At 48.1% G+C, this 22,356-nt stretch overlaps 1 protein-coding gene across 4 annotated transcripts in view; it reads right to left on the bottom strand.

Moving 5' to 3' along the window:
• ints14 (integrator complex subunit 14) overlaps positions 1 to 20,638 on the bottom strand; it is a 29,191-nt gene extending 8,553 nt beyond the window's left edge. The window contains exons 1-9 of one of the 4 annotated variants that reach the window (XM_084186019.1): positions 20,591 to 20,624; positions 19,125 to 19,458; positions 17,362 to 17,469; positions 16,446 to 16,601; positions 9,281 to 9,399; positions 7,460 to 7,602; positions 3,270 to 3,362; positions 2,936 to 3,048; positions 2,700 to 2,731 (exon numbers count right to left, since the gene is read on the bottom strand). In XM_084186019.1, coding sequence (XP_084042145.1) covers positions 2,700 to 2,731; positions 2,936 to 3,048; positions 3,270 to 3,362; positions 7,460 to 7,602; positions 9,281 to 9,399; positions 16,446 to 16,601; positions 17,362 to 17,469; positions 19,125 to 19,349 — 989 coding nt within the window. In that variant the 5' untranslated portion in view covers positions 19,350 to 19,458; positions 20,591 to 20,624. Of the gene's footprint in view, positions 1 to 2,699; positions 2,732 to 2,903; positions 3,049 to 3,269; positions 3,363 to 7,459; positions 7,603 to 9,280; positions 9,400 to 16,445; positions 16,602 to 17,361; positions 17,470 to 19,124; positions 19,459 to 20,590 lie in introns of all 4 variants that reach the window. The other 3 variants (XR_014614971.1, XR_014614972.1, XM_084186018.1) reach the window with 3 other exon arrangements.
• Positions 20,639 to 22,356: the final 1,718 nt, after the last annotated feature.

Raw genomic sequence — 22,356 nt, 5'->3', positions numbered from 1 at the left:
GATTAACCAGCATCCCGTACCACTCCGGGCTGGAGAGAGAGAGAGAGAATAGATTAACCAGCATCCCGTACCACTCTGGGCTGGAGAGAGATAGAGAATAGATTAACCAGCATCCCGTACCACTCTGGGCTGGAGAGAGATAGAGAATAGATTAACCAGCATCCCGTACCACTCTGGGCTGGAGAGAGATAGAGAATAGATTAACCAGCATCCCGTACCACTCTGGGCTGGAGAGAGAGATAGAGAATAGATTAACCAGCATCCCGTACCACTCCGGGCTGGAGAGAGATAGAGAATAGATTAACCAGCATCCCGTACCACTCTGGGCTGGAGAGAGAGATAGAGAATAGATTAACCAGCATCCCGTACCACTCTGGGCTAGAGAGAGATAGAAGAGATTAACCAGCATCCCGTACCACTCTGGGCTGGAGAGAGAGATAGAGAATAGATTAACCAGCATCCCGTACCACTCTGGGCTGGAGAGAGAGATAGAGAATAGATTAACCAGCATCCCGTACCACTCTGGGCTGGAGAGAGAGATAGAGAATAGATTAACCAGCATCCCGTACCACTCTGGGCTGGAGAGAGAGATAGAGAATAGATTAACCAGCATCCCGTACCACTCTGGGCTAGAGAGAGATAGAGAATAGATTAACCAGCATCCCGTACCACTCTGGGCTGGAGAGAGAGATAGAGAATAGATTAACCAGCATCCCGTACCACTCTGGGCTGGAGAGAGATAGAGAATAGATTAACCAGCATCCCATACCACTCCGGGCTGGAGAGAGATAGAGAATAGATTAACCAGCATCCCGTACCACTCTGGGCTGGAGAGAGATAGAGAATAGATTAACCAGCATCCCGTACCACTCTGGGCTGGAGAGAGAGATAGAGAATAGATTAACCAGCATCCCGTACCACTCTGGGCTGGAGAGAGAGATAGAGAATAGATTAACCAGCATCCCGTACCACTCTGGGCTGGAGAGAGAGATAGAGAATAGATTAACCAGCATCCCGTACCACTCTGGGCTGGAGAGAGAGATAGAGAATAGATTAACCAGCATCCCGTACCACTCTGGGCTAGAGAGAGATAGAGAATAGATTAACCAGCATCCCGTACCACTCTGGGCTGGAGAGAGAGATAGAGAATAGATTAACCAGCATCCCGTACCACTCTGGGCTGGAGAGAGATAGAGAATAGATTAACCAGCATCCCATACCACTCCGGGCTGGAGAGAGATAGAGAATAGATTAACCAGCATCCCGTACCACTCTGGGCTGGAGAGAGATAGAGAATAGATTAACCAGCATCCCGTACCACTCTGGGCTGGAGAGAGATAGAGAATAGATTAACCAGCATCCCGTACCACTCTGGGCTGGAGAGAGATAGAGAATAGATTAACCAGCATCCCGTACCACTCTGGGCTGGAGAGAGATAGAGAATAGATTAACCAGCATCCCGTACCACTCTGGGCTGGAGAGAGAGATAGAGAATAGATTAACCAGCATCCCGTACCACTCTGGGCTGGAGAGAGATAGAGAATAGATTAACCAGCATCCCATACCACTCTGGGCTAGAGAGAGATAGAGAATAGATTAACCAGCATCCCGTACCACTCTGGGCTGGAGAGAGATAGAGAATAGATTAACCAGCATCCCGTACCACTCTGGGCTGGAGAGAGAGATAGAGAATAGATTAACCAGCATCCCGTACCACTCTGGGCTAGAGAGAGATAGAGAATAGATTAACCAGCATCCCGTACCACTCTGGGCTGGAGAGAGATAGAGAATAGATTAACCAGCATCCCGTACCACTCTGGGCTGGAGAGAGAGATAGAGAATAGATTAACCAGCATCCCGTACCACTCTGGGCTGGAGAGAGATAGAGAATAGATTAACCAGCATCCCATACCACTCCGGGCTGGAGAGAGATAGAGAATAGATTAACCAGCATCCCGTACCACTCTGGGCTGGAGAGAGATAGAGAATAGATTAACCAGCATCCCGTACCACTCTGGGCTGGAGAGAGATAGAGAATAGATTAACCAGCATCCCGTACCACTCTGGGCTGGAGAGAGATAGAGAATAGATTAACCAGCATCCCGTACCACTCTGGGCTGGAGAGAGATAGAGAATAGATTAACCAGCATCCCGTACCACTCTGGGCTGGAGAGAGAGATAGAGAATAGATTAACCAGCATCCCGTACCACTCTGGGCTGGAGAGAGATAGAGAATAGATTAACCAGCATCCCATACCACTCTGGGCTAGAGAGAGATAGAGAATAGATTAACCAGCATCCCGTACCACTCTGGGCTGGAGAGAGATAGAGAATAGATTAACCAGCATCCCGTACCACTCTGGGCTGGAGAGAGATAGAGAATAGATTAACCAGCATCCCGTACCACTCTGGGCTAGAGAGAGATAGAGAATAGATTAACCAGCATCCCGTACCACTCTGGGCTGGAGAGAGAGATAGAGAATAGATTAACCAGCATCCCGTACCACTCTGGGCTAGAGAGAGATAGAGAATAGATTAACCAGCATCCCGTACCACTCTGGGCTGGAGAGAGATAGAGAATAGATTAACCAGCATCCCGTACCACTCTGGGCTGGAGAGAGAGATAGAGAATAGATTAACCAGCATCCCGTACCACTCTGGGCTGGAGAGAGAGAATAGATTAAACATTCATATCTTACCCCAGCTGTACCAGCGCCACCATGCCCTCGACCTTTATAACATGTTATAAGTATGTTATGAACCTTTATAATGTGTCATAACAGAACATAGTAACATCTTACCCCAGCTGTACCAGAGCCACCATGCCCTCTACCTTTATAACATGTTATAAGTATGTTATGAACCTTTATAATGTCTCATAACAGAACATAGTAATATCGTACCCCAGCTGCACCAGCGCCACCATGCCCTCGACCTTCAGACTGCCATGGAGTAGGACACAGAAGTTGGGGGCCTTCCCTGCCTGCTGGTTGGCTGATGTCTCCTCCTCCTGCTCCTCTGTGGTTCCGGGACCCACTTCATCCACCTCTGGAACCAAGAACACAACAATAAACTCATTACAACACTCATTTAGAACATCAGAACACTCATTTAGAACATTAGAACATTCATTTAGAACATCAGAACACTATTTTAGAACATTACAACACTCATTTAGAACATTAGAACTATATTTTAGAACACTATTTTGGTATTAGTTAAAAGGCAAGAGCCCAGTCTGAGGAGAACAGATTAGAAGCGGTAACTACCTTTATTGATAGCGATAGGGAGAACCAGGTGTCTGGACATGACAGGAGGACTCGAGATGTCTCCTATCTCTATGAAACCAACTATCTCCAGATCTGCAACACAGTTAGTTTTACTTGATGTATACATTGACAGCTTGAAGTGGAATGGCAGTTTTACAGCACATACAACAACACATCTAAATCAATGAACTGTGATGGTCATCAAGAAAATCTGAAAGTCCGTAAGAGAGTTGAACTCAGTTGAATTGAAGGAGACTAAGCTGAGAATATACAGCACCTAGAGAAAGATTACACCACCTTGAACTGTTTTCACATTTTGTTGTGTCAATGCCTCAGAGTTTCATGCATTTAGATAAGGATTTCTCACCACTAATCTACACACCATACTCCAACCTTTTAAGGGGAAAAATACTAAACTGAAATATCATAATTGGATAAGTCTCAACCCCCCCCCCCATTAGACAATACTTGGTGGAAGCACCTTTGTCAGCCATTACAGCTGTGAGTCTGTTGGGATGGGTCTCAACCAACTTTGCACACCTAGATTTGGCAATATTTCACCATTCTGTTTTTACAAAACTGTTCAAGCTCTGTCAAGTTACTTGGGAAGCGTTGATGGACAGCGTTGTATTGAGGTCAGGGCTCTGACTGGGAAGCGTTGATGGACAGCGTTGTATTGAGGTCAGGGCTCTGACTGGGAAGCGTTGATGGACAGCGTTGTATTGAGGTCAGGGCTCTGACTGGGAAGCGTTGATGGACAGCATTGTATTGACGTCAGGGCTCTGACTGGGAAGCGTTGATGGACAGCGTTGTATTGAGGTCAGGGCTCTGACTGGGAAGCGTTGATGGACAGCGTTGTATTGAGGTCAGGGCTCTGACTGGGAAGCGTTGATGGACAGCGTTGTATTGAGGTCCGGGCTCTGACTGGGAAGCGTTGATGGACAGCGTTGTATTGAGGTCAGGGCTCTGACTGGGAAGCGTTGATGGACAGCGTTGTATTGACGTCAGGGCTCTGACTGGGAAGCGTTGATGGACAGCATTGTATTGAGGTCAGGGCTCTGACTGGGAAGCGTTGATGGACAGCATTGTATTGAGGTCAGGGCTCTGACTGGGAAGCGTTGATGGACAGCATTGTATTGAGGTCAGGGCTCTGACTGGGAAGCGTTGATGGACAGCGTTGTATTGAGGTCAGGGCTCTGACTGGGAAGCGTTGATGGACAGCGTTGTATTGAGGTCAGGGCTCTGACTGGGAAGCGTTGATGGACAGCGTTGTATTGAGGTCAGGGCTCTGACTGGGAAGCGTTGATGGACAGCGTTGTATTGAGGTCCGGGCTCTGACTGGGAAGCGTTGATGGACAGCGTTGTATTGACGTCAGGGCTCTGACTGGGAAGCGTTGATGGACAGCGTTGTATTGAGGTCAGGGCTCTGACTGGGAAGCGTTGATGGACAGCGTTGTATTGAGGTCAGGGCTCTGACTGGGAAGCGTTGATGGACAGCGTTGTATTGAGGTCAGGGCTCTGACTGGGAAGCGTTGATGGACAGCGTTGTATTGAGGTCAGGGCTCTGACTGGGAAGCGTTGATGGACAGCGTTGTATTGAGGTCAGGGCTCTGACTGGGAAGCGTTGATGGACAGCGTTGTATTGAGGTCAGGGCTCTGACTGGGAAGCGTTGATGGACAGCGTTGTATTGAGGTCAGGGCTCTGACTGGGAAGCGTTGATGGACAGCATTGTATTGAGGTCAGGGCTCTGACTGGGAAGCGTTGATGGACAGCGTTGTATTGACGTCAGGGCTCTGACTGGGAAGCGTTGATGGACAGCGTTGTATTGACGTCAGGGCTCTGACTGGGAAGCGTTGATGGACAGCGTTGTATTGAGGTCAGGGCTCTGACTGGGAAGCGTTGATGGACAGCGTTGTATTGAGGTCAGGGCTCTGACTGGGAAGCGTTGATGGACAGCGTTGTATTGAGGTCAGGGCTCTGACTGGGAAGCGTTGATGGACAGCGTTGTATTGAGGTCAGGGCTCTGACTGGGAAGCGTTGATGGACAGCGTTGTATTGAGGTCCGGGCTCTGACTGGGAAGCGTTGATGGACAGCGTTGTATTGAGGTCAGGGCTCTGACTGGGAAGCGTTGATGGACAGCGTTGTATTGAGGTCCGGGCTCTGACTGGGAAGCGTTGATGGACAGCGTTGTATTGAGGTCCGGGCTCTGACTGGGAAGCGTTGATGGACAGCGTTGTATTGAGGTCCGGGCTCTGACTGGGAAGCGTTGATGGACAGCGTTGTATTGAGGTCCGGGCTCTGACTGGGCCAATCAAGGATATTTACACCTTTTTTATTCCTTAGCCACTCCACTGGCTTCGGCTTGTTGTCATGCTGAAAGTTTCAGCATTTTTCTTCAAGGACTTTTCTGTACATTGCACCATTAAATTTCCCCTTCTATCCTGGTAACATGTTATGGGGACTGAAACATGCTGCTGCCGCCATGCTTCACAGTAGGGATGGTGTTCTTTGGGTGATGTGCCTTGTTGGGTTTGCGTCAAACGTAACGCTTTGCATTTAGGCCCAAAAGTTCAATTTATGTTTTGTCAGACCACAAAACTTTTTGTCACATGGCTACAGAATCTCCCAAGCTTTTTTTTTTTTTTTTGCATACTTCAAAAGGGATTCAAGATGGGCTTTCTGGAGTAATGGCTTCCTTCTGGACACCCTACCATACATGGCAGATTTGTGGAGCGCTTGGCATATTGTTGTCACATTCACACTGTGACCAGTCTTGGCCATAGAAGCCTGTAGCACTTTCGAAGTTGCCATTGGACTCTTGGTAGGTCTCTGATCAGTCTCCTACTGGCTCAGTCTCCTCTCTGATCAGTCTCCTCTCTGATCAGTCTCCTCTCTGATCAGTCTCCTCTCTGATCAGTCTCCTCTCTGATCAGTCTCCTACTGGCTCAGTCTCCTCTCTGATCAGTCTCCTCTCTGATCAGTCTCCTCTCTGATCCATACACCTACTACTTCTTGACCGTTTATTTTTATTTTTTATTTAACCTTTATTTAACCAGGTAAGCCAGTTGAGAACAAGTTCTCATTTCCAACTGCGACCTGGCCAAGATAAAGCAAAGCAGTGTGATAAAAACAACAACAACACAGAGTTACAAGGGATACTCAAGGCCTTTTAAATATTTTGATAGCCATCCCCTGATCTGTGCCTTTCCACAACTTGGTCCCGGAGTTCTTCTGAAAGCTCCTTGGTGCTCATGGTTGAGTGTTTGCTTTGTAATTCCCTACCCAGCAGAGGGAACCTACAGGAACTGCTGAATTTATCCTGAAATCATGTGAATCACTACAATTTAACACAGGTGGAGGCCAATTACCTTGATGTATGATTTTGAATGTGATCGGTTACACCTGAGCTCATTTAGGATTGCTATTACAAGGACACAAGCTATTTCAGTTATTATTTTAGTTTATTGATAGTCACTGTATGGTTAGGATCATTTAGAAAGCCTGTTGGGTACTGGGCTGATAGACAACATATGGTTAGGATCATTTAGAAAGCCTGTTGGGTACTGGGCTGATAGACAACATATGGTTAGGATAATTTAGAAAGCCTGTTGGGTACTGGGCTGATAGACAACATATGGTTAGGATCATTTAGAAAGCCTGTTGGGTACTGGGCTGATAGACAACATATGGTTAGGATCATTTAGAAAGCCTGTTGGGTACTGGGCTGATAGACAACATATGGTTAGGATCATTTAGAAAGCCTGTTGGGTACTGGGCTGATAGACGACATATGGTTAGGATAATTTAGAAAGCCTGTTGGGTACTGGGCTGATAGACAACATATGGTTAGGATCATTTAGAAAGCCTGTTGGGTACTGGGCTGATAGACAACATATGGTTAGGATCATTTAGAAAGCCTGTTGGGTACTGGGCTGATAGACAACATATGGTTAGCATCATTTAGAAAGCCTGTTGGGTACTGGGCTGATAGACAACATATGGTTAGGATCATTTAGAAAGCCTATTGGGTACTGGGCTGATAGACAACATATGGTTAGGATCATTTAGAAAGCCTGTTGGGTACTGGGCTGATAGACAACATATGGTTAGGATCATTTAGAAAGCCTGTTGGGTACTGGGCTGATAGACGACATATGGTTAGGATCATTTAGAAAGCCTGTTGGGTACCTGTGAGGATGTGTCGGGGCATAGGGTCAATTTCTTCATCCAGGAACACAGGCTCCGGTCTGGGGAACACCTGGACATCAGAAGCCAGGTTCCCACAGCGCAGCACAGCAGGGAAGGGGGAGTAGGCCGCATCTATCAGACGCCTGGACAGACAAATCAGTTGGAACATTAGTGGAAACAAGACACTAGCTGAGATAGAGAACTAGCTAGGGCTGCGACGCTCATGGAACTAGCTAGGGCTGCGGCGCTCATGGAACTAGCTAGGGCTGCGGCGCTCATGGAACTAGCTAGGGCAGCGGTGCTCATGGAACTAGCTAGGGCTGCGGCGCTCATGCAACTAGCTAGGGCTGCGGCGCTCATGAAACTAGCTAGGGCTGCGGCGCTCATGGAACTAGCTAGGGCTGCGGCGCTCATGGATCTAGCTAGGGCTGCGGTGCTCATGGAACTAGCTAGGGCTGCGGCGCTCATGGAACTAGCTAGGGCTGCGGCGCTCATGGAACTAGCTAGGGCTGCGGCGCTCATGGAACTAGCTAGGGCTGCGGCGCTCATGGATCTAGCTAGGGCTGCGGCGCTCATGGAACTAGCTAGGGCTGCGGCGCTCATGGATCTAGCTAGGGCTGCGGCGCTCATGGAACTAGCTAGGGCTGCGGCGCTCATGGATCTAGCTAGGGCTGCGGCGCTCATGGATCTAGCTAGGGCTGCGGCGCTCATGGATCTAGCTAGGGCTGCGGCGCTCATGGATCTAGCTAGGGCTGTGGCGCTCATGGAACTAGCTAGGGCTACGGCGCTCATGGAACTAGCTAGGGCTGCGGTGCTCATGGATCTAGCTAGGGCTGTGGCGCTCATGGAACTAGCTAGGGCTGCGGCGCTCATGGATCTAGCTAGGGCTGTGGCGCTCATGGAACTAGCTAGGGCTGCGGTGCTCATGGATCTAGCTAGGGCTGTGGCGCTCATGGATCTAGCTAGGGCTGCGGCGCTCATGGAACTAGCTAGGGCTGCGGCGCTCATGGAATTCTGGATGACAGTTATTGGCCAGCCAAATGACCGCAGTCACAGTAATAACCGTTCGAATAGCAACAAAATGAAATCATTTTTCTCCTTCTCTCCTCCGCTCCTGTCTGCATGTGCTGCCATATAAATAGAATGAACATAACGGGCGTCCCCTTTCAAGTCAACGATGGCATAGTGGGTGGACTGGCGGCCCATTACGACTGTACCCATAGGAGCAAAGCAGGAAGTGTACCCATCAAAATGTGCTGTGATTTGTTGATTCAAACTCAACTGACAGAACCAAAAATACATTCCATTGCATGAGCCACATCAGTTAACATCATTTGAATGAACATTCTACATTACCATGGAAATGATTGCATCACAATACCAGGCAGCCATTGAGAGTTGACCAGTCATATTACCTGGGTTAGAGGTTCCAAGCCCCTTCTATTCATTCTATTTGTGTGTGTGCTGCTACATTAATACTTATTTTCCACCATCATTTGCAAATAAATTCATTAAAAATCCTACAATGTGATTTTCTGGATTTCTTTTTCTCATTTTGTCTGTCATAGTTGACGTGTACCTATGATGAAAATTACAGGCCTCTCTCATCTTTTTAAGTGGGAGAACTTGCACAATTGGTGGCTGACTAAATACTTTTTTTCCCCACTGTATCTCTAGCTTAAACTGACAGATTTCTTTCCGGTTATGACAGTTATTTTATTTTCATAACGGTCTTTATCCACAACTGTCGGTTACACGGTTATACGGTAATTGTGCCAGGCCTAGACCTAGGTCAGGTGCTTCTGCTGAAGTACAACATACCCAAACATGGACTGTACACTCTTCAGGCAGAGCTGGCCTTCCATGGTGAAGATCTGTCCATCTCCTCCATTCAGTTGGAGCAGCTGCTCCAGGTTATCCATAGTGTCGGTCATCTGTAACTATGGAAGGACGAAGAACAGGGGATGTAGTGGCAACTCTAGTGGTCTGGAGATAACAGAACATCAGGTAGAATATCAGCCACTATAACAGAACAGCAGGTAGAATATCAGCCACTATAACAGAACAGCAGGTAGAATATCAGCCACTATAACAGAACAGCAGGTAGAATATCAGCCACTATAACAGAACAGCAGGTAGAATATCAGCCACTATAACAGAACATCAGGTAGAATATCAGCCACTATAACAGAACATCAGGTAGAATATCAGCCACTATAACAGAACATCAGGTAGAATATCAGCCACTATAACAGAACAGCAGGTAGAATATCAGCCACTATAACAGAACAGCAGGTAGAATATCAGCCACTATAACAGAACATCAGGTAGAATATCAGCCACTATAACAGAACATCAGGTAGAATATCAGCCACTATAACAGAACATCAGGTAGAATATCAGCCACTATAACAGAACATCAGGTAGAATATCAGCCACTATAACAGAACATCAGGTAGAATATCAGCCACTATAACAGAACAGCAGGTAGAATATCAGCCACTATAACAGAACATCAGGTAGAATATCAGCCACTATAACAGAACATCAGGTAGAATATCAGCCACTATAACAGAACATCAGGTAGAATATCAGCCACTATAACAGAACATCAGGTAGAATATCAGCCACTATAACAGAACATCAGGTAGAATATCAGCCACTATAACAGAACAGCAGGTAGAATATCAGCCACTATAACAGAACATCAGGTAGAATATCAGCCACTATAACAGAACATCAGGTAGAATATCAGCCACTATAACAGAACATCAGGTAGAATATCAGCCACTATAACAGAACATCAGGTAGAATATCAGCCACTACAACAGAACATCAGGTAGAATATCAGCCACTATAACAGAACATCAGGTAGAATATCAGCCACTATAACAGAACAGCAGGTAGAATATCAGCCACTATAACAGAACATCAGGTAGAATATCAGCCACTATAACAGAACATCAGGTAGAATATCAGCCACTATAACAGAACATCAGGTAGAATATCAGCCACTATAACAGAACATCAGGTAGAATATCAGCCACTATAACAGAACATCAGGTAGAATATCAGCCGCTATAACAGAACATCAGGTAGAATATCAGCCACTATAACAGAACATCAGGTAGAATATCAGCCACTATAACAGAACATCAGGTAGAATATCAGCCGCTATAACAGAACATCAGGTAGAATATCAGCCGCTATAACAGAACATCAGGTAGAATATCAGCCACTATAACAGAACATCAGGTAGAATATCAGCCACGGGATGATACCAGTATCGCAATATTTATTTCCATGGCAAAAAAGAAAACAGGAAGCAGACCAACTCTTTGGTCCTGTAAAAGCTGCTGTATGTAAAACATTGTGTGATATAGTTTGGAAAATAAATACATGGGACTGGATGACAACATTATGATGTTTGTTTTCAACATCAGGGCTGAAGTTAAATCCGCTTCAGGTTTTGTTTCCTTGCCATGATACTATCGAGTATTCGCGATACTGGTATCGTCCTGACCCTAGCAGACACCATGCTAACACAAACAACATGATTTGAATGTGCCAAAAGCATCAAACACATTGAATTGGTTCTGAGGAATATGAATAGGATGACCAAACTGATTCCTTCCCAGATAACACTAATAATCTCTGTCTCAAATGGGAAGCAGACTTAGGGGAAAGTATTACAAATGAGGAATGTGAAGATTTCTGGGATACTACTCATTCATGTGCATTATAGTATAATAGGTAAATGTCTGAATTTGTACAGTCCCCTAACATAACTCCGGGTCAGGCTCACGGTGGCCGGGACAGTCCCCTAACATAACTCCGGGTCAGGCTCACGGTGGCCGGGACAGTCCCCTAACATAACTCCGGGTCAGGCTCACGGTGGCCGGGACAGTCCCCTAACATAACTCCGGGTCAGGCTCACGGTGGCCGGGACAGTCCCCTAACATAACTCCGGGTCAGGCTCACGGTGGCCGGGACAGTCCCCTAACATAACTCCGGGTCAGGCTCACGGTGGCCGGGACAGTCCCCTAACATAACTCCGGGTCAGGCTCACGGTGGCCGGGACAGTCCCCTAACATAACTCCGGGTCAGGCTCACGGTGGCCGGGACAGTCCCCTAACATAACTCCGGGTCAGGCTCACGGTGGCCGGGACAGTCCCCTAACATAACTCCGGGTCAGGCTCACGGTGGCCGGGACAGTCCCCTAACATAACTCCGGGTCAGGCTCACGGTGGCCGGGACAGTCCCCTAACATAACTCCGGGTCAGGCTCACGGTGGCCGGGGTTGGGGTGGATCGGTATGTGGAGTGGCCGGGGGTGGGGTGGATCGGTATGTGGAGTGGCCGGGGGTGGGGTGGATCGGTATGTGGAGTGGCCGGGGTTGGGGTGGATCGGTATGTGGAGTGGCCGGGGGTGGGGTGGATCGGTATGTGGAGTGGCCGGGGGTGGGGTGGATCGGTATGTGGAGTGGCCGGGGGTGGGGTGGATCGGTATGTGGAGTGGCCGGGGGTGGGGTGGATCGGTATGTGGAGTGGCCGGGGGTGGGGTGGATCGGTATGTGGAGTGGCCGGGGGTGGGGTGGATCGGTATGTGGAGTGGCCGGGGGTGGGGTGGATCGGTATGTGGAGTGGCCGGGGGTGGGGTGGATCGGTATGTGGAGTGGCCGGGGGTGGGGTGGATCGGTATGTGGAGTGGCCGGGGGTTGTGGCGGCCAGTCTGAGAGGCACTGTCGCAGACTATCAAATAACTCTGCATGAAATAAGACGATGATTTCAGATGAAACTACATAGGAAAGAATTATGATTATGATATTATTATTATCATTATTATTATTGTGGGGGATGTTTACCCAGCTACAGGGAAGAGATGGGAGGGGGATGTTTACCCAGCCACAGGGAAGAGATGGGTGGGGGATGTTTACCCAGATGGGTGGGGGATGTTTACCCAGCCACAGGGTAGAGATGGCAGGGGGGATGTTTACCCAGCCACAGGGAAGAGATGGGTGGGGGATGTTTACCCCAGATGGGTGGGGGATGTTTACCCAGCCACAGGGAAGAGATGGGTGGGGGGATGTTTACCCAGCCACAGGGAAGAGATGAGTGGGGGGGATGTTTACCCAGCCACAGGGAAGAGATGGGAGGGGGATGTTTACCCAGCCACAGGGAAGAGATGGGTGGGGGATGTTTACCCAGATGGGTGGGGGATGTTTACCCAGCCACAGGGTAGAGATGGCAGGGGGGATGTTTACCCAGCCACAGGGAAGAGATGGGTGGGGGATGTTTACCCCAGATGGGTGGGGGATGTTTACCCAGCCACAGGGAAGAGATGGGTGGGGGGATGTTTACCCAGCCACAGGGAAGAGATGAGTGGGGGGGATGTTTACCCAGCCACAGGGAAGAGATGGGTGGGGGGATGTTTACCCAGCCACAGGGAAGAGATGGGTGGGGGATGTTTACCCAGCCACAGGGAAGAGATGGGAGGGGGGATGTTTACCCAGCCACAGGGAAGAGATGGGTGGGGGGATATTTACCCAGCCACAGGGTAGAGATGGGTGGGGGATGTTTACCCAGCCACAGGGAAGAGATGGCAGGGGGATGTTTACCCAGCCACAGGGAAGAGATGGCAGGGGGATGTTTACCCAGCCACAGGGAAGAGATGGGTGGGGGGATGTTTACCCAGCCACAGGGTAGAGATGGGTGGGGGATGTTTACCCAGCCACAGGGAAGAGATGGGTGGGGGGATGTTTACCCAGCCACAGGGAAGAGATGGCAGGGGGATGTTTACCCAGCCACAGGGAAGAGATGGGTGGGGGGATGTTTACCCAGCCACAGGGAAGAGATGGGTGGGGGGGATGTTTACCCAGCCACAGGGAAGAGATGGGTGGGGGGGATGTTTACCCAGCCACAGGGTAGAGATGGGTGGGGGATGTTTACCCAGCCACAGGGTAGAGATGGGTGGGGGATGTTTACCCAGCCACAGGGAAGAGATGGGTGGGGGATGTTTACCCAGCCACAGGGAAGAGATGGGTGGGGGATGTTTACCCAGCCACAGGGTAGAGATGGGTGGGGGGATGTTTACCCAGCCACAGGGAAGAGATGGGTGGGGGATGTTTACCCAGCCACAGGGTAGAGATGGGTGGGGGATGTTTACCCAGCCACAGGGAAGAGATGGGTGGGGGATGTTTACCCAGCCACAGGGTAGAGATGGGTGGGGGATGTTTACCCAGCCACAGGGAAGAGATGGGTGGGGGGATGTTTACCCAGCCACAGGGTAGAGATGGGTGGGGGGATGTTTACCCAGCCACGGGGAAGAGATGGGTGGGGGGATGTTTACCCAGCCACAGGGTAGAGATGGGTGGGGGATGTTTACCCAGCCACAGGGAAGAGATGGGTGGGGGATGTTTACCCAGCCACAGGGTAGAGATGGCAGGGGGGATGTTTACCCAGCCACAGGGAAGAGATGGGTGGGGGATGTTTACCCCAGATGGGTGGGGGATGTTTACCCAGCCACAGGGAAGAGATGGGTGGGGGGATGTTTACCCAGCCACAGGGAAGAGATGGGAGGGGGATGTTTACCCAGCCACAGGGAAGAGATGGGTGGGGGATGTTTACCCAGATGGGTGGGGGATGTTTACCCAGCCACAGGGTAGAGATGGCAGGGGGGATGTTTACCCAGCCACAGGGAAGAGATGGGTGGGGGATGTTTACCCAGCCACAGGGAAGAGATGGGTGGGGGGATGTTTACCCAGCCACAGGGAAGAGATGGGTGGGGGGATGTTTACCCAGCCACAGGGTAGAGATGGGTGGGGGATGTTTACCCAGCCACAGGGTAGAGATGGGTGGGGGATGTTTACCCAGCCACAGGGAAGAGATGGGTGGGGGGATGTTTACCCAGCCACAGGGAAGAGATGGGTGGGGGGATGTTTACCCAGCCACAGGGTAGAGATGGGTGGGGGATGTTTACCCAGCCACAGGGTAGAGATGGGTGGGGGATGTTTACCCAGCCACAGGGAAGAGATGGGTGGGGGGATGTTTACCCAGCCACAGGGAAGAGATGGGTGGGGGATGTTTACCCAGCCACAGGGTAGAGATGGGTGGGGGATGTTTACCCAGCCACAGGGTAGAGATAGCAGGGGGATGTTTACCCAGCCACAGGGAAGAGATGGGTGGGGGGCGGTCTGGTGTCGGGGTGGATCAGTATGTGGAGTGGTAGAGTCTACCGGCTGGTGGCAGTGGTCTGTAACTGTAGAGGATTTAGTACACCAGTCTCCTATCATTTACAGTGAGGGAAAAAAGTATTTGATCCCCTGCTGATTTTGTACGTTTGCCCACTGACAAAGAAATGATCAGTCTATAATTTTTAATGGTAGGTTTATTTGAACAGTGAGAGACAGAATAACAACAAAAAAATCCAGAAAAACGCATGTCAAAAATGTTATAAATTGATTTCCATTTTAATGAGGGAAATAAGTATTTGACCCCCTCTCAATCAGAAAGATTTCTGGCTCCCAGGTGTCTTTTATACAGGTAACGAGCTGAGATTAGGAGCACACTCTTAAAGGGAGTGCTCCTAATCTCAGTTTGTTACCTGTATAAAAGACACCTGTCCACAGAAGCAATCAATCAGATTCCAAACTCTCCACCATGGCCAAGACCAAAGAGCTCTCCAAGGATGTCAGGGACAAGATTGTAGACCTACACAAGGCTGGAATGGGCTACAAGACCATCGCCAAGCAGCTTGGTGAGAAGGTGACAACAGTTGGTGCGATTATTCGCAAATGGAAGAAACACAAAATAACTGTCAATCTCCCTCGGCCTGGGGCTCCATGCAAGATCTCACCTCGTGGAGTTGCAATGATCATGAGAACCGTGAGGAATCAGCCCAGAACTACACGGGAGGATCTTGTCAATGATCTCAAGGCAGCTGGGACCATAGTCACCAAGAAAACAATTGGTAACACACTACGCCGTGATGGACTGAAATCCTGCAGCGCCCGCAAGGTCACCCTGCTCAAGAAAGCACATATACAGGCCGTCTGAAGTTTGCCAATGAACATCTGAATGATTCAGAGGAGAACTGGGTGAAAGTGTTGTGGTCAGATGAGACCAAAATGGAGCTCTTTGGCATCAACTCAACTCGCCGTGTTTGGAGGAGGAGGAATGCTGCCTATGACCCCAAGAACACCATCCCCACCGTCAAACATGGAGGTGGAAACATTATGCTTTGGGGGTGTTTTTCTGCTAAGGGGACAGGACAACTTCACCGCATCAAAGGGACGATGGACGGGGCCATGTACCGTCAAATCTTGGGTGAGAACCTCCTTCCCTCAGCCAGGGCATTGAAAATGGGTCGTGGATGGGTATTCCAGCACGACAATGAGCCAAAACACACAGCCAAGGCAACAAAGGAGTGGCTCAAGAAGAAGCACATTCAGGTCCTGGAGTGGCCTAGCCAGTCTCCAGACCTTAATCCCATAGAAAATCTGTGGAGGGAGCTGAAGGTTCGAGTTGCCAAACGTCAGGCTCGAAACCTTAAAGACTTGGAGAAGATTTGCAAAGAGGAGTGGGACAAAATTCCTCCTGAGATGTGTGCAAACCAGGTGACCAACTACAAGAAACGTCTGACCTCTGTGATTGCCAACAAGGGTTTTGCCACTAAGTACTAAGTCATGTTTTGCAGAGGGGTCAAATACTTATTTTCTTCATTAAAATGCAAATCAATTTATAACATGTTTGACATGCGTTTTTCTGGATTTCTTTGTTGTTATTCTGTCTCTCACTGTTCAAATAAACCTACCATTAAAATTATAGACTGATCATGTCTTTGTCAGTGGGCAAACGTACAAAATCAGCAGGGGATCAAATACTTTTTTCCCCTCACTGTATATCTAACTACAGCCCTCTAAAAACATATAACACTAGCCCCAGGTCTGATCAGCTATATAAGGAGTGGAGGGGCAGTAGTTTCGTACCTCCTCTGCGTTAGCGATGCACATGACGAACAGCTTGGCAGGGAAAGGGAACGGCAGAGGAAACTTCTTATCCTCCGGTCGTCCTTTCAGAGTCTGTAGGGAGTGTCTCAGAGAGCCTTTACCGATCCCCAGAGACCCATCTGTTACCAACACCACCTGTAGGCCACCAGATCAATAATCAATAATCAATCTAATAGTCTGTAGGGAGTGGAGTGTCTCAGAGAGCACCACCTGGAGGCCACAAGGAGAACTGCAACAATATTCACCAACGTCTGGGTGGAAGTTTACCTGCATTGAACATTTTAGTTATTTAGCAGACGCTCTTATCCTGAGCAACTTAGAGTTAGTGCATTCACCTTACGGTAGCTATGACAACGACAGGTCACAGTCCGTCAGTGCTGTCAGGAATCACTGAGACCAGGAAAATATAGGATTATCGAGATAAATTAACCAGGGTGTTACAACTCCTAGGTGTACATCTCCCTGTAAACTATGGTGTCAATAATGAGTTCAGAAATGTTTTTTTTGCCTCAGTAAACGTTGACTATTATTTGACGATGCACATCGGAGATGTAAAAAAGGCTTTGTTAATACATTTGATTCATTGGTTTGATAAAGTACCCGTGTGGGACAGTTTACTACTGGATAGAGTATGGTACTATCACGGCTTGATAAAGTACCCGTGTGGGACAGTTTACTACTGGATAGAGTATGGTACTATCACGGCTTGATAAAGTACCCGTGTGGGACAGTTTACTACTGGATAGAGTATGGTACTATCACGGCTTGATAAAGTACCCGTGTGGGACAGTTTACTACTGGATAGAGTATGGTACTATCACGGCTTGATAAAGTACCCGTGTGGGACAGTTTACTACTGGATAGAGTATGGTACTATCACGGCTTGATAAAGTACCTGTGTGGGACAGGCGTGCCCCCACTCCTGCTGCACCACGTTGCTGACTCCATGTAGAGCTGACTCCAGACACGTCTTGTCATAGTCCTCCAGGTTGCTCAGGGCTTCCTGCACCGCACAGCAGAGGGAAGGACACAATTAACAAAATAATCAGATCTGGTGTAACCAATATGTCTACAGTTCCTCTAGCCAATCAGAGAGCAAGTAGAGCTACTACCATATTGCCTCCAAGCCCTGGTGTTAGCCAGACCTGTGTACCTGTTGGGTGTTCTACTCCCTGGTGTTAGCCAGACCTGTGTACCTGTTGGGTGTTCTACTCCCTGGTGTTAGCCAGACCTGTGTACCTGTTGGGTGTTCTACTCCCTGGTGTTAGCCAGACCTGTGTACCTGTTGGGTGTTCTACTCCCTGGTGTTAGCCAGACCTGTGTACCTGTTGGGTGTTCTACTCCCTGGTGTTAGCCAGACCTGTGTACCTGTTGGGTGTTCTAGTCCCTGGTGTTAGCCAGACCTGTGTACCTGTTGGGTGTTGTAGTCCCTGGTGTTAGCCAGACCTGTGTACCTGTTGGGTGTTGTAGTCCCTGGTGTTAGCCAGACCTGTGTACCTGTTGGGTGTTGTAGTCCCTGGTGTTAGCCAGACCTGTGTACCTGTTTGGTGTTCTACTCCCTGGTGTTAGCCAGACCTGTGTACCTGTTGGGTGTTGTAGTCCCTGGTGTTAGCCAGACCTGTGTACCTGTTGGGTGTTCTAGTCCCTGGTGTTAGCCAGACCTGTGTACCTGTTGGGTGTTCTACTCCCTGGTGTTAGCCAGACCTGTGTACCTGTTGGGTGTTCTACTCCCTGGTGTTAGCCAGACCTGTGTACCTGTTGGGTGTTCTACTCCCTGGTGTTAGCCAGACCTGTGTACCTGTTGGGTGTTCTACTCCCTGGTGTTAGCCAGACCTGTGTACCTGTTGGGTGTTCTAGTCCCTGGTGTTAGCCAGACCTGTGTACCTGTTGGGTGTTGTAGTCCCTGGTGTTAGCCAGACCTGTGTACCTGTTTGGTGTTCTACTCCCTGGTGTTAGCCAGACCTGTGTACCTGTTGGGTGTTGTAGTCCCTGGTGTTAGCCAGACCTGTGTACCTGTTGGGTGTTCTAGTCCCTGGTGTTAGCCAGACCTGTGTACCTGTTGGGTGTTCTACTCCCTGGTGTTAGCCAGACCTGTGTACCTGTTGGGTGTTCTACTCCCTGGTGTTAGCCAGACCTGTGTACCTGTTGGGTGTTCTACTCCCTGGTGTTAGCCAGACCTGTGTACCTGTTGGGTGTTCTACTCCCTGGTGTTAGCCAGACCTATGTACCTGTTGGGTGTTCTAGTCCCTGGTGTTAGCCAGACCTGTGTACCTGTTGGGTGTTCTACTCCCTGGTGTTAGCCAGACCTGTGTACCTGTTGGGATTTGTAGTCCCTGGTGTTAGCCAGACCTGTGTACCTGTTGGGTGTTCTACTCCCTGGTGTTAGCCAGACCTGTGTACCTGTTGGGTGTTCTACTCCCTGGTGTTAGCCAGACCTGTGTACCTGTTGGGATTTGTAGTCCCTGGTGTTAGCCAGACCTGTGTACCTGTTGGGTGTTCTACTCCCTGGTGTTAGCCAGACCTGTGTACCTGTTGGGTGTTCTACTCCCTTGTGTTAGCCAGACCTGTGTACCTGTTGGGTGTTCTACTCCCTGGTGTTAGCCAGACCTGTGTACCTGTTGGGTGTTCTAGTCCCTGGTGTTAGCCAGACCTGTGTACCTGTAGGATGTTGTAGTCCCTGGTGAAAGGCACCAGTTGCTCCCACAGGGAAGAGAAGGCCACTAGAGAGGTGAATTCCAGTCGGTAGTTCGTAGCCATGTGTTCAAACAGCATGGTGAGTCCTGCCACAGCTAGGTTCTTCCTCTGTAACTCCTCCGAGCACGGCTCCAGAGAGACCGGCCGCGTCATGGACAGAGACGCGTCCATTAGGACCACCGTCGGCATGGTGATGGTGATGTGCTTTCCACTAAAGCAGAATGAGTTTAACGGAGCCTCCACAGTCTCTCGGTGTGTGAATACAACACAGTCTTGAATGCAAACCAGAAAGCTGCCTCTGGAAATATGGAAACTTGTGTTAATCCAACACAGCTAGGGGTGTCAATCAGTATCCTGCATGCTTACATTTGAATTAAAGTTTCTTGGTGTGTCTTGTTTATCAACCGGCTTCTGACATAAGCAAATAATATACACTACCGGTCAAAAGTTTTCGAACACCTACTCATTCAAGGGTTTTTCTTTATTTTTACTATTTTCTACATTGTAGAATAATAGTGAAGACATCAAAACTATGACATAACACATTTGGAATCATGTAGTAACCAGAAAAAGTGTTAAACAAATCAAATTATATTTTATATAGCCGCGCTTCTAATAGCCACCCTTTGCCTTGATGACAGCTTTGCACACATTTGAAGAATCTCAAATATAAAATATATTTTGATTTCTTTAACACTTTTTTGGTTACTACATGATTCCATATGTGTTATTTCATAGTTTTGATGTCTTCACTATTATTCTACAATGTAGAAAATAGTAAAAATAAAGAAAAACCCTGGAATGAGTAGGTGTGTCCAAACTTTTGACCGGTAGTGTATGCCAGGAATAGAACAGTCTCACTGAAAGACTAAGACATATTGAGCGGTGTATTTATTCCACCGACTCTGTTGAAAAACATTTCTTAAACAGAAGCAACCGGAACGAAACGGGGATAAACATACCTGAATTTGTCCAATAGAAACTCTAATTTGCAACTGTTGAACTAATTATTGATTACACCCTAGATCAGCTAGATGCAGGCAAGTGTGTGCAAGGCGGTATTGAATGTGTCACTGTCTGTCACCTTGATTACTCAGAATTCTCTCGACCTGTGCACCAATATGCTGTAATAGAAATAAGGCCATGCTCATAAAAAAAGACTAATCCTCCCTCATCTTAAACGGCATCGACCGCCGCTGTCTGTCATCCCAGACTGAGAAACCATTAGCCCGGCTAAACGGGTCAGGCTGGCTATCTTTTCGATCCTTTCAATAAGGCTAGCTAACGAATCTTGGCAGGGTGATAGCTAGCTTTGAAATTAACCTTTATTTGAGGACAGAGTTTAGCTTGCAAGTAAATAGTGTAGAACTATGCATTTTTTATAATTAAAAAAGTTATCTCATGAAAACGACAAACAGAAAGACTCATACCCATCAATGTAGAAATCTTCTCGACGGACTTGTACCGTTCACTATTCTGTCCGGGCGGAAGCATTCATTTCCTTCATTAGTTCCTAGGGCGAGACGCACTTCGAGACTTTCCAGATTAGGAAACAGACGGTGAGGTTCTGCCAGACACTAGACAATAAATTCACCATTATATCAATGAATAGATTAAATCAAATTAATTCAATTAAATATTAATTATAGAACAACATTTCTCCTTATTTGAATTACCAAATGTCCATTCCAGTACATTTTCATTTTTCTATTTCTCATAGCTCTGTCATATAATCTCCTAAATTAAATGTTTATATAATCAGGGCCTACTTGAGAAAAGTATAAATTAACTAACCATTCATCTATAAATGCATCTTATCTGGCTTCAGTTATTACATAAGGTATATGCTGATCCACCGTGAACACCTCTCCCGCGGTGCGTCTTAAGGGGTGACACTGCCATGAGCGTTACACGCCAGCCGGGTGAACCTCTCCACCATCCACCGTCTGTTCCGGTACACCCCTCATCTGGTACCAAAAACACTTTCATCGCAGGTAGGACAGCACTGTACTTACAGATAACTTGCAATACTTTTTTGGACCCTTGTGCGTAATTATTTTAATGTTTTATGTTAACATGTTGATAATGGATTTGTCATATTATGCATGATAGCAAAAACGATTTTTGAAAATTATACTGACCAAAAATATAAACGCAACATGTAAAGTGTTGGTCCCATGTTTCATGAGCTGAAATAAAAGATCCCAGAAATGTTCCATACACACAAAAAGCTTATTTCTCTCAAATTTTGTGCACACATTTGTTTACATCCCTGTTGGTGAGCATTTCTCCTTTCCAAGATAATCCATCCAACTCAAACGTGTCTCAAATGAAGAAGCTGATTAAACAGCGTGATCATTACACAGGTGCACATTGTGCTGGGGACAATAAAAGGCCACTCTAAAATGCGCAGTTTTGTCACACAACACAATGCCACAGATGTCTCAAATTTTGAGGGAGCATGCAATTGGCATGCTGACTACAGGAATGTCCACCAGAGCTGTTGCCAGATAATTGCATGTTCCTTTCTCTACCAATATCCGCCTCCAACGTCATTTGAGAGAATTTGGAAGTACGTCCAACTGGCCTCACAACCACAGACCACGTGTAACCACTTCAGCCCAGGACCTCCAAATCCGGCGTTTTCACATGCGGGATCGTCTGAGACCAGCCACCCTGACAGCTGATGAAACTGTGGGTTTGCACAACTTAAGAATTTCTGCAGAAACCTTCAGAAACCGTCTCAGGGAAGCTCATCTGCGTACACGTCATCCACACCAGGGTCTTGACCAGTTTGGCGTCGTAACTGACTTCAGTGAGCAAATGCTCACCTTCGATGGCCACTGGCACACTGGAGAAGTGTGCTCTTCACGGATGAATGCCGGTTTCAACTGTACCGGGCAGATGGCAGACAGCGTGTATGGGGTTGTGTGGGCGAGAGAATTGCTGGTGTCAACGTTGTGAACAGAGTGCCCCATGGTGGCGGTGGGGTTATGGTATGGGCAGGCATAAGCTACAGACAATGAACACAATTGCATTTTATCGATGGCAATTTGAATGCACAGAGATACCGTGACGAGATCCTGAGGCCCATTGTCGTGCCATTCATCCACCGCCATCACCTCATGTTTCAGCATGATAATGCACGGCCCCATGTTGCAAATGGTGGTCACACCAGATACTGATTTTTCTGATC

Source organism: Coregonus lavaretus (assembly GCF_964263955.1).
Source record: "Coregonus lavaretus genome assembly, chromosome: 21".
NCBI lineage: Eukaryota > Metazoa > Chordata > Actinopteri > Salmoniformes > Salmonidae > Coregonus > Coregonus lavaretus.
The sequence above is the reverse complement of the archived record's forward strand: the minus strand, read 5'-3'. Positions and strand labels throughout refer to the sequence as shown.